The 12,099-nt window shown below is 47.2% G+C and overlaps 1 protein-coding gene across 3 annotated transcripts in view; it reads right to left on the bottom strand.

The window, feature by feature from the left end:
- Positions 1-2,512: 2,512 nt before the first annotated feature.
- Positions 2,513-12,099, bottom strand: part of dysf (dysferlin, limb girdle muscular dystrophy 2B (autosomal recessive)) — a 29,175-nt gene continuing 19,588 nt past the window's right edge. For 2 of the 3 annotated variants that reach the window (XM_088293570.1, XM_088293571.1), the window contains 13 exons: positions 11,938-12,066; positions 11,699-11,854; positions 11,522-11,613; positions 11,287-11,457; positions 11,060-11,202; positions 10,117-10,256; positions 9,956-10,044; positions 8,234-8,329; positions 8,017-8,158; positions 7,832-7,931; positions 5,264-5,436; positions 4,955-5,064; positions 4,480-4,850 (listed from right to left, as the gene is read on the bottom strand). In XM_088293570.1, the coding sequence (XP_088149696.1) occupies positions 4,619-4,850; positions 4,955-5,064; positions 5,264-5,436; positions 7,832-7,931; positions 8,017-8,158; positions 8,234-8,329; positions 9,956-10,044; positions 10,117-10,256; positions 11,060-11,202; positions 11,287-11,457; positions 11,522-11,613; positions 11,699-11,854; positions 11,938-12,066 (1,773 nt within the window). In that variant the 3' untranslated portion in view covers positions 4,480-4,618. Of the gene's footprint in view, positions 3,183-4,479; positions 4,851-4,954; positions 5,065-5,263; positions 5,437-7,831; positions 7,932-8,016; positions 8,159-8,233; positions 8,330-9,955; positions 10,045-10,116; positions 10,257-11,059; positions 11,203-11,286; positions 11,458-11,521; positions 11,614-11,698; positions 11,855-11,937; positions 12,067-12,099 lie in introns of those variants that run through there. The other variant, XM_088293572.1, reaches the window with a different exon arrangement.

Here is a 12,099-nt window from a genome sequence, read left to right as displayed (position 1 = left end):
TGTACTTGCAGAATTTATTTTTACTTTTTCACGCTGCATTTGAAAAAATATCTGCCCTTTGTAGTATCTGTACTTCTTGTCTAGTACAAAGTGAGTACTACCACTGCTAACGACGCACGTAAAGATGTTTTACTTCTCTGTAACACATCTGCTTGATGTCTCACCGGGTTTGCCGGCTGATGTCATCATGCGTTACGCGATGCTGACATCGCTACCTTGCGTTTTTACGAGCCGCCAACGTTTGATGTTGCCGGCCTCCTCACGTGTTAGAGGTGAGAAGTAAATAACATGCGCTCGCCCGCAGACATTTTCCACCACATCTGGTCGAGCCTGACCCCTCCGTCGTGGTTTTGTGTGAATGCGATTTAAACGAGAGGAGGAACGCTGATAATGAGCGGATGATTTGGATGTTTAAGGTACCTAAAACGCATCCCAGAGGCACACCAACACAGATTTATTTTTTCCACAACGATGACGGTCGATCGTGGGGCATGTGTTCTCGACCTAGCCAACTCCACAGCAGGGGAAAATCCGCAAAACAGAAATTAATTAAAATAACCATCTTAGTGTTTAAAATAAAATTTGTGAGAATTTGTGATGTCACAAGTTTTCCATCCATCCGTTATCCAAGCCACTTTTCCTCTCGAGGGTTGCGGGAGTGCTGGAGCCTATCCCAGTTGTCTTCGGGGAGTAGGCCGGGTACACCCTGGACTGGTTGCCAGCCAATCATAGACAAGTTAGATTTTCTTTCCGAAATTTTTACTATTGGTATGTTACGATATCCGGTTTTTTTTTTTAACCAATTTTAAGAGTAAAAAATTGCTTAGGAACATATCTATACGTATCCATCCTCACCTCGCAGGAGCTGTGCAGTGATATGTCGCCTCAAGATTAAAAGTTTTTTTTTTTTTTTTTTTTACAGAAAATAGTTAAGTTAGACACATTTGAGTAAGCTGGTTTTGTTAAAGGCTTACTGCAAAATTTCTCTGAAGGCAAATTTATGAAACAGACCAGATACGTTCCACATAAAAATAAGTGAGGCCCCTTAGAAGTGAACTATGGGTCTTCTTCAATCACACGCGAGGAAAAACTTGGACGGGTGGTGTAAAGGAATTGAAAACACACAAGTTCATAGGTGTAAAGACAAAGCGAGGAGGACGAGGAGGAAAGACGACATTGTGGAGAAGGAGGAGGAAACGGGTGAAGGTCGACAAAAAAATGGGAGTCGGAGGAGCGAAGACAGATCCCCACCGCAGCCCACCCACACCGCGCAACACACACACACACACACACACTGCGGTCAGCGGTTCACCTGCAGTTCACGATGACCATAACAACGCCCCGAGGACGAGGGCGAAACCCAAGACGAGACAAGGACGAGGCGAGCGGCCGAGGATGAGGCCGGATGCGGTAGCGCCAGGCATGGAGAGGAAAGGCGAGGCGGGAAGGCTCATTTGGAGCGCTGGACACAAATCACTCCCGAGACTTTGTCGGGGAGTTCAAAACCAGGTCAGGTCGGAACAGGAGCCAGTGCTGTCAAGTCAACCTTTATTGATAATACAGCGAAAACAAAAAACATCTCGGATGTGTCCCTGCATGTTGCCATGGAGACAGACTAGGCAGAAAAAGTTCGGGAAAGTTGGGCTGCGGACATAAAACTCTCTATAATCTACACAGATGAACTTAATCTGTCCTCTACGTTTTTGAACGCACATCCAATTGGCGATTTTTTTTACGACTCTTCGCGCAACTTGCCGAATGGCAAAATTCACAACAGGCGTTTGATCCGAGAACGGACCAGAATTGGTATTTCAAGACCGAGAGATCAGTCTGCCGATTTTAGAGTGGCTCGTTGTTGGCCATGAGTGCACACACCTCACGCGGAAAGTGGGGGAAGATCGAGGAGGGGCTAATTTTCAGTGTGTGGATTGGTCGCACGGTGGACGACTGGTCGCACGAAGGCCTCACAGTACGGAGGTTGTGGGTTCGATTCCGTCTCCGGCCTTCCTGTTCGGAGTTTGTATGTTCTCCTCTGGCCTGCGTGGGTTTTCTGCGGATACTCCGGTTTCCTCCCACATTCCAAAAAACATGCATGGCAGGTTGATTGGTCGCTCTAAATTGTTGATTGTGAGCGCGGATGGTTGCGTGCCCTGCGATTGGCTGGTGACCAGTTCAGGGTGTCCCCCGCCTGCAGCCCGAAGACAGCCGGGATCGGCTCCAATACCCCCGCGACCCTCGTGAGGAGAAGCGATTAAGATAATGAATGGATGGAATGGTGTTGCTTTAGAGCGCCTCGTTGTCATGGTTTGGACATGATGGGAGACATCCCAGCAAGCATACGTGACAATTTTTTTTTATTAAAATCACGCCCAATTTAATCATGTTTTGATGAGCATAGTATTTTGTTTAAATAGCTTCAAGGCACGGCAGATAAGTTTGCATAAATGAATGAGATAAGAATAATGAAATGAAAGCGAGTGAAGGGAAGAGGAAGCAGCGAGAGGGCGGAACCAACAAGCGGCACCGGCTTTGGATCTGGCACGTGGACGCGGTAGCAAAAAGTCTTTCCAATGTTTGAGCGCTCAATGAGACTTTTGTTTACAAGACTCGCTCGCTCTTTGCCGGCGGGCCGACAAAGTCAACTTTTCCACTCGGGTCGAGTTCGCAGACTAACTTTTCCATCGGTGGCTTGATCCACCTTTGCTGATGATGATGATGATGACGGGAGCGATGAAGAAGAGAAAAAGAAACATCTGAGGGGAAGAGGAAGAGGAAACGAAGATCTGACAATCCGGCACCGACGCAGCATCGCTCACGACTGGCGTTCAAAGAGAATAACGAGTCCGTTTGGAACTTTTCCTCCTCGCCGCGGTGAAACGAGTCGGAGGCGTCGCAGCAGGCGCTCGCAACATCAGAATCCATCTCCGATTCCGTGGCAGCCGTTCAGCTTCTTCTGGCTGCTCTTCCTGCGCCCGCCTCGCTGCGTGAGCGCACATGAGAGGAGCGCATGAAACGGAAAGAGAGATGAGAGACGCCACCGGGGAGAGCAGCGTGACGCAGACGAGACGAGGCGAGGCGAGCGCGAGTCACGACCCGAGCTTCTGATGGGAGAATTCTCGTCGGGGTCACTCGGCCGCCCGGCCCGGTCCAAACGGGCCCACCATCCGCATGGCAGCGTAGTTCTGCGGGTCATGACACAGGAGACAAAGAGACAATTTGACTTTCAACAGTTTGTGTTGGGAATCACTCCCGAGAGGAGCCACGAAAGTGTGCTGCCATTTCGTCATGCCGTTTGAATAATTAGTGAGACGAGGTGGAAAATTTCCAGTAGATTTTTCCGACAGCTTCATAACACAACATGATATACAGTGGTATATATTTTTTATCTTCTGCAAAAAAAAAAAAAAAAATGTATTTTGCAGACCACGACCCACACTTAAAATCCTTTCATTTTCTCAAAATTGGTGCGGCCGTTGCATGGATGGATGTCGGCTTTTCAGTTAGTCGCCTTTAATTCCAATTCCTTCTAATTCACGTTGTCATTCTCATCCGCATCTAATCGCTCACAGGTGTCTAATATTAATACTTTTTGTCGCACCAAAACGAGAACTACTTCCTGCTTCCATTCCTAAGAATCATGGGAAATGTAGTCCTACAGGCCCAACGCGACTGTCGCATGTAAAATGCAACGCAAGCTGAACATTTCCACCAAAGTAAAACTGGAACCAGCTCCCAATGGCTGCTGGGATAAAAAAAAAGAAAAAAAAAAAGGTTGGCTCATGATGAGAACGTTGACTTATTTCCAGCTGTTGGATTGTCAACCAAGATAGCATTTTGCAATCGTCAAAGTAATAACATAACTGCCGGTCACCAGATTGACTAAACATGTTCAAACATTTTTTTTTTGTCTGTCGGAAGATCAACTCCTCTTGTTCTTGAAGTTCTACTGCGAAAAATAACATGAGATACGCAGCACGACGCGATGTTTTCGACTGGTATGAACCTAGCACAAACTCTCTCAAATAAAAATATGGTAGATTAATAAGTTAATGCACCACTGAACCTGGTCCGTCTTCCGTTTATTGATATTGCGCCTAATAATATGGTCCGTAAAATACGGATATTTTAGTACACATTATCAAGTCACTTACTAGCTGTTGAGTTAAACTCTTCTTCGTTCGTACGCGTGACTATTATTACGCTGCCACCTGGTGGCCAAGTCGAGCACACCAGAAGTTGCTACAATTAAATATATTTTTTTACGTCTTTGCATTCTATGGAATTCCCAGCACAGTCCAACTGGAAATAGTCCGAAATATCAAAATCCCGAATATCGTGATTATGAAGTAGGATGTGAGTGAATGATTCCGAACATGATCACCATGTTTGGAATCATTCACTCGTTCTTCAATCCTGTTCCCCGAGGTCCGCTGTCCTCCCTGTTTTCCATCGCTCCCTGCTGCAATAAATCTGATTCAAATGATCAGATAATCGGCAAGGTCTGCAGGAGCAGGATAACAATCCTGATCGCTTGAGGGCGAGATGGAAAAGAGAGAGGACAGTGTACGTCGAGGAACAGGATTGAAGACCCCTGATACAGGGATTTTGAGTAGACAATTTAGTGAATTAAAACTGGATAAAAAAAGCCTAATATAGAGAGTCGGGAATGAGTGAATGATTCTGAAAACAGTTGCAAACTTGCCGGGAAGGAGTAGAGGAAGATGCCAAGGAAGAGGAGGACGAGGAAGAGGACAAAGAAGAGGACAATGAACCACTTGAAGCGCCTCCACAGGATGAACCGCAGCGTCTTGTAGGGCGACGAGAACCACAGGAAGGAGGTCTCGGGACGCCTGAGCAAATCATTTTCATTCAATGAAAATAATCCACATTTCATGACTTATTTTCCTCTCGGTTTTTAACACCTTTTTTTTTTTTTTAATATATTTGCACTCACCGAGGTTCCTCCAGGTGGGGGTTGACGTTGGGATCGTCTCGCCCGAGCCCGGCAGGTCTCTCCTCGTCTTCTTGCTCCGTGACGATCTCCAGAGACATCTCCACCTTGCCCTGCAGCGCCACCACACGCCACAAACACGACACAACATCAAATATACAGAAACATGACAGACCTGCATTGTGACATTAGTCATTGATCTCTCTCTCTCTCTCTCTCTCTCTCTCTCTCTCCCCCCTCCCTCCCTCACTCCCTCCATGTTTGGCATCTCTGAAGCTGGGTGTAGTTTGCGTGTGTTTATTGTGAGCTCACAGCAAGGAGTTTCTGTCCATCCTGGTCGCGGACGCAGGGCCACCACCCCTTGACCGTCTTCTGCTCGAACAGAGACACGCGCGGGTCGGCCGGCTGTTCCAGCAGACGCAGGTCGCACTTTTCCGGCGACTTGGCGGGACGTATGATGCGGTTCAGGTCCATCACCAGGTGGCCTGAAGGCAAGGCAAGTTGGTTTGTAATGCACATTCCACACAAGCGGCAAAGTCGTACTGCTTTACACGGGCAAAGAACATACTGAGAAAGACGATGAGAATGCTGACGATTAGTGATAGACCGATTGATTATCTGTCATTTTGTTATTTGTCATTTTGCCGATGATAGGCATCTGCGTTTTTTTAACTTTCATGGCCGATAAATTAAAAACTGGTTTATTTTGGCTCGCTGCAGCGCACTTGTCTCTCTCTCTCTCTCTCTCTGCTGTGCTCGTGGCCCTGCTTGCAGAGGCAGATTGGCCCACCAGATTGGTTACTTGTGCAGCCAATCAGCAGTTAGCCGCCTGTTTCCTTTTTACTTCAAGTCACACGCACTACGGGGGGAGGTCCTGCGAGCAGAGGAAGATTTTGCCAAAATTTTAATAAATGTCAGTCCACTATTTTCTAAGATCTAAAAAAAAAAAAGAGCCTTAACATGTTGTTAATTACTTGTAGTTTAATAAATATGTACTTAAAGGCATTTAAACTAAGTCAGGTTTTGGAGTTTTTATTTTTTCACAATTTTTACACCATTTTACCCTTTTTTTTAATCAATGAATATCGGCTTTAACTCATTTACTGCCATTGACAGCTAAAGACGTCAAAGATCCGTTTTTTTTTTCTTTACTCGGCTCGTAGTGAATGAGTTAAATATCGGTTATCGGCCTCCATGACTACTAATAATCGGTATCGGCCCTGAAAAAAGCATATCGGTCTATCACAAGATAAAATCCCAACATAAAAGAAGGATAATTGAAGAGTAACAATTTCAATGTGCTGAAGATGAAGGCATGAAGCAGCTTTTTTGTATCATGTTTGGACAGAAGAGCTTGTGTTTTCATTCGCTCACTCAGCGGCCGCAGGAATTTCCAAGATGGCCGGCAAGCGGCGCAACGTTTAATGCATCCCGACTTGGAAACGTGTCTCCCGTGAAAGGTCAGAGCTGTTTTTGATGATTTTATGGATTATGAAGGAAAATGAGATCAGCGTCAGCCCCTTTTTCCGTATTTACGGACCTTTGAGGGATCCCGAGGTGAACGTTAGTGCAGCTTGATCAGGGTTGACGTAAAATATGGAGGCATTGCGGCGTGATGAACGACTGGAGAGAGACGACGCGTCCGCTGCAAGCGTTTTTCCAGGGTTGCCGAGTATTCGACGGTAGGAAAATGTCTGACCCTCACACCGAGCGGGCGCATGAAGAAAGGCAGCGGTCGCGCTGACGAGCTGAAGACAGGCCGGAATGGAAGAAATGCTTTGAGGCGGCCACGCCGCCGCGCAGAGTACGAGGCGAATAAACCTGAGCGACGGGAAAGGCCGCAGCGCACCGACATGGTGACAGATCACAATCTGGATTCCTCATCGTCCTCCTCTCGCTCTCCTCATCCTCGCGTCTCGGTCAAAGAGAGAGCGGACGAGCCGAGTGGCCAGTTCTGAACCGGGACGGAGCGGGACTTTGACAGCTCCGGTCGGGAGCGCCGCAAGTTGTCAGTGCGGTGGGAAAGAGAAGAGCCACCGAGGTTATCGTATGCGACTACGAGCGCCAAAACTCGGGACAAAAATCAGCTAAAACCATCTTAATGGCAACCGCCGTGAGTTCAGAGTCGGTCTCAGGCAGTTTTTCCCAACCTATATTCCGCTGCGGACCGGTTCATACAAGTCCATCATTTTGAGGACCGGCAACGGTGTTGGGGGGGCGGTGGGAGCTGGCACTTGTTGCTAATGCTAACGGCTAGCTGCTAGTAGCCACTAACGCAGTTGTTTCGTGTCATACAATGACGGCGTAATTAACTAGTGGTTTGCTCACATCCTAAATTAGCGACTGAATATGATTTTGGGATGGCGTTGTATAAATTTGGAGAAGATTCTCTTCATTAATTCGAGGATGAATTTCATCTCAAGTTGCCAAAATACTCCCATACATGCGCCTTACGGGAGCCATGTTGGCTTTCAACTTCTTCTGCTGCTATTATCGTGATTACGGACTCATCAGGTGTTTTTTTTTTTTTCACCAGTCATTCTGCATGATCGTGCCCGGCCCGCACCGTGTTGCTCGATCCGTATGAATCGCGGGGCCATCGTAAATGGATGTAATAGAGAGAAGCCCGTCACTTTTTAAAACAAGATATGTTCAGCCTCAAATAATAAATAAAACAGAAGCACGGCAATTTTTTTTTTTTCATCTGAGCGGCCCTCCGCGGCCCAGTCCAAAGTGGCGCACGAACCGGTACCGGGCCGCAGCCTGGTGGTTGGGGACCACTGGCAAAGTTGTGCATTCACATTATTGCAGGTTGCCGTTTCAATTCCTGTCAGACACACACACACTCACACACACACACTCATGATCGTGTGTAAATACCAAGGTAGTCGTCGAAGGAAAACTTGTCATTGTCCCACACCTGAATGGTCAGTCTGGGAGCAAGTTTAGTTTCAGTTTTGTCCAGATTCCAGAAATGCTCCTGCAGATGGAGACAAGAACGTCAACACCAGAAAAAAGTTGACCGCAATCTCCTGCTGGCGACCACTTCCTGTCCTCTTCCTCACCTTTGTGTCGACGACGCACAGCTGCTCGGCGGGCAAGTAGAGGAAAGGAAAAACAAATCGGTAGTTGAAGTTAGCTTCGCCGTCCAGCGAGCGGTAGTGGACGTCCGTCTTCTGCTTGTTGTGCTCGTGCCCGTCCAGCCAGCTGAAGAAAAGGACGCGAGCGAGCAGCCGAGGTCAACGGGCGCCGACTTTGATGACACGGCCTTTTGGCGCTTACCCTTTCACGTAGATGTCGCTCATCTTCTCGCCGCTAATGCTGACGTCGTCTAAGATGACATCACTGGTGTTCCAGATGATGCAGCGCAGCAAGAACCTGCACGTCTATTGATTAGAAACAAGCAATTCCCGAACAAGTGCGCCGCGCGGGAAATGATATCCTCTCATCTGCGTTTATTTAAATCGCACTCGGGATGAATTGAGGCGTTTTTATGCAACAAGTTTTGGCTGCTTAAGCCACTCGATCGACTTTTCCTGATGTTTTTGTTTGATGGCGTGCCATGAGATTTTTCAAATGTAAAGTATGCTGCAACCTGTTAGGCACAAAATGAATATGCGGAAAAGATTTTGCATTATTTCCGATATACGCACTTTCTTGTGATGACGAGTGGATGGATCTATGTTGTTCTTATTTTCGTGGTTTTCTTAAAAAAAAAAAAAAAAAAAGGTAAATTCTGTACATTGTATTATTAATTGAAATGTAGCGTCTCTTTAATTTAGATCTTGGACAGTAAATGACGGCGTCAAAATAGCAATTCACACTGGTCGTGATACATTCATTCAATTCAAGATACCAGACGCAGCCGCGTTATAAATCTATGCACAAGCAGGTCCCGTGTGGACACTTTGAACTTTTGCCAAACAAGTAAATCAACCGCTAAACCGTCAGAATGGCTCTTAAGAAAAGAAAAACTGCGAAAGGGAGCGAGCGTGAGGAAGCGCTTGTCGTCGATGAGCAGAAAGATGTGTGCTCTTCTTCTGGCGTCATGTGACCAGGCTCGCTGCGTGAGGCCAACCAAGCCAGGCTACGTGAATGTTGTTGTTTGATCCGTCTCGAGTGACAAAAGAGAATGCACTGACGCACCGAGTGGGTGAGAGAGGCAATCCAAAAAAAAGAAAATGACAAAAATGATCAAAAGAAATTTGCCGCAAATTAGTCTTTTCAATGACAATGTGACAAACCACTTTATTATTATTTATTTATTTATTTTTAAACAGGAAAAGACAAGATTCCCTGGATTGGAATGCCAAAATCGACCAAGGAATTAGAAAAGAAACAGATGTGGAAGAAAAAAAAAGATGAATAATTTCCCCATGTTATTCTAGACCAGGCGTGGGCAAACTACGGCCCCGGGGCCACATGCGGCCCATTAAACGTTTTAATCCGGCCCGCCAAACTTGGCAAAAAAATTAAAGGAATAAACTTTGTTAATGTTTTATTTTCTAAATACTCTGGTGTGTCAAAGACTGATATTGAGTTGTAATGCTTTTGTTCATTTTCATTTCAAATTATTGTTTTTTTTTTTCTCTCTGATGATTTGAGGTTACCAAAACAGTCAATCCATCTGCTCCTGGTCCGGCCCCTCTGTCAAATTTGACCACCCCTGTTCTGGACGATTCCTTTTCAAGGGAGAAGTTGTAGTCTGCCTCACGTTTTTCCTTCTTTGTTTAAAGTTAATGAGTAATAAATAGAAAGGACGTTTTGTTTAAGGCTTTTCTCTATTGCATTTGATTTATTTTTAACCAAATACTGATAAAAAAAAAAGTAATTCTAATTTAGTTTTGCGGTGAGAAGGGATTAATTGCATTTCATTTCAGTGCCTCGATTTCTGAACGTTTCAGCTCACAAACAGAAACCAAGTTTGTAATTTGAGGTTCCGCTGTATGTAGTTGGAAATCACTCGATTGGAATGTACGCCAGAATCAATAACTTGATTCTTACTTGTTGGCCTTGCGTGGCGTGATATTGAAAGGGGGTCCGGGTGGTCCCAGAGACTTGGGGAACAGGTCCACCCACATCATCAGACGTCCCTGCGAGGACGGACAGACGCGCCAATCAGAAGTGAGGAAGAGACGCAAGCACAAAGCGCAACGGGGAGTTACCTGCTCGATGTCGGGCTGCAGCGGGTTGTACAGAGCTCGGGTCTCCACGTGCTCCGGCACCAGACCGATTTGCCTCAGAATGTGGAGCGAGAGACGCTCCTCGATGGGGCCCAGGTGGCGTTGGGACATGTGTCCATCCACTTAAAAAAAAAAAAAGAAAAAAAACAACAACAAGCACAAATTAGAAAGTTGACCTCTAAAGCCAAGAGTCTGAAACTTGGGTTTTAAATTGGATCGTGATTTTAAAATTGATCGTCAAATCAGTGCTGTTGTTCGATCCAGGTTCTTTCATCTTAGGCGGGTACTTAGAAACAGTAATCCATGCCTTCGTTACAACTTGGCTAGATTACTGTAATGCACTTGACTTTGGAGTCAGCCAGCCCTCCCTCAAGCGCCTCCAGTTGCTCCAAAATGCTGCCGCTCACCTTTTAACTGGCGCTCGGAAGACGGATCATGTCACCACGATCTTGGCCTCTCTTCACTGGCTCATAGAGCACTTTAGAGTCCGCTTTAAGATTCTTCCGTTGGTCTTCAAAGCTTTAAATGGCCTCGCCCCAGCGTACCTCTCTGAGCTCCTCCAACCCCTTAGCACCTGCACGCTGCCTCAGGTTTGCGGACCAAACGCTGCTGGAGGTGCCGAGGACTAAGTGGAACCTCAGGGGGGATCGTGCCTTTTCTGTTGCCGGTCATTCCCTATGGAACGAGCTTCCATTCAATGTTCGGCAAGCCCCGCCCCCTCTCTGTGCACTTTTAAAACTCGTTTGAAAACACATTTTTATTCTTTAACTTTCGACTTATGAGACTGTCGCTGTTCATCTGTTGTTCTGGTGTCTATTGTTTGTCTTAGGAGGCGGGGCTGCAAACGGCACCTTTCCTTGATTTAGAGACGATCATGTAGAGCCGTTCCATAACACACACCCAAAAAAAAAAAATGATGTCTCACCGAGATCAGAGGCTTTGTACTGCACCCCTCTGAACAGGACGGTGTCTCTTTGGTAGATGGGCTTCCGCAGGTTCTCGCGCTCACACAGTCTGGACAGCAGCTGTCTGGGCGTGAGCTGGTCCCGCCACCGGTTCACGCCCGAACTAAACGGCGACACGACAGTGTGAAAGGTGCGCTCGTGATCGACGGGACCGCTGGCGGTCAGTAAGTGAACGTCAAACACCCACAGGCAGTACGACTGCGGCAGTCCGCAGCCGGCTGCGTATTTGGACAGGAAGCGGTTCTCCAAGTCTATGACCGTCTCGCCGATCTTCTCGTCTTTGGTCAGCACGTCGTGGTCGTACAGCGTCACATGCAGGTCCTTCTCTTGGGGGAGGGAACAGCTCAACTCGAACATCCTTGCACAAGAAACGGCAAATGAAAAGGGGCCCGGTGGTGATCAAGTGTCATGTTGTCACCGACTTTCCAAAGACAGGCTCCAAAGTGCAGGGGATGTAGTGCTCGTGGTCATTGATGGTCTTCTTTCCGAGTGAGATCCTCACGTAGGGGTCACACTACAAAACAAGATTCAAAGACAGAATATATAAACGTCAAAAGTGTCTTTTTTTTCCCTCTCACAGTCCCTCTCACAAAGCAGACCTTGCCATTGGCGTCTTTTGGTTGAAGTCCTCGAGCCTGGACGACGTAAACTCGGACCAAACACTCCTCCACGCCGTTGGGAGGAAGCTTCCGGAACTTTCGGGGCGGCGGCGGGGCCGAGGGGTCGTCTGGCAGCGCGTAGATCTTAAACATGCCCTGCACGACGACAGCGACGAGGATTTTACAGCCGACGACGGCGCTCCTTGCATCGCTGTCGGGAGCCGAGCGAGGAAATTCACCTTGAACTCGCCCACCGCTGAAGGATCTTCGCCTTCCGCCTGCGTTTTTCCACGCCGCAGCCTGAAGGTTTGACAGAAATCCGAAAGACCCTCAAAGGCCTCGACCTTCTCCAACTCCCCGTCGTAGACCTGAGGACGAGGGTCGTATTGAAAAGGACGGCT

The sequence above is a fragment of the Idiotropiscis lumnitzeri genome, chromosome 4, assembly GCF_059441095.1.
Source record: "Idiotropiscis lumnitzeri isolate Australia: NSW breed Sydney's pygmy pipehorse chromosome 4, RoL_Ilum_1.0, whole genome shotgun sequence".
Classification (NCBI taxonomy): domain Eukaryota; kingdom Metazoa; phylum Chordata; class Actinopteri; order Syngnathiformes; family Syngnathidae; genus Idiotropiscis; species Idiotropiscis lumnitzeri.
Note: the sequence above shows the minus strand (reverse complement) of the source record. Positions and strands in the feature narration are given on the sequence as shown.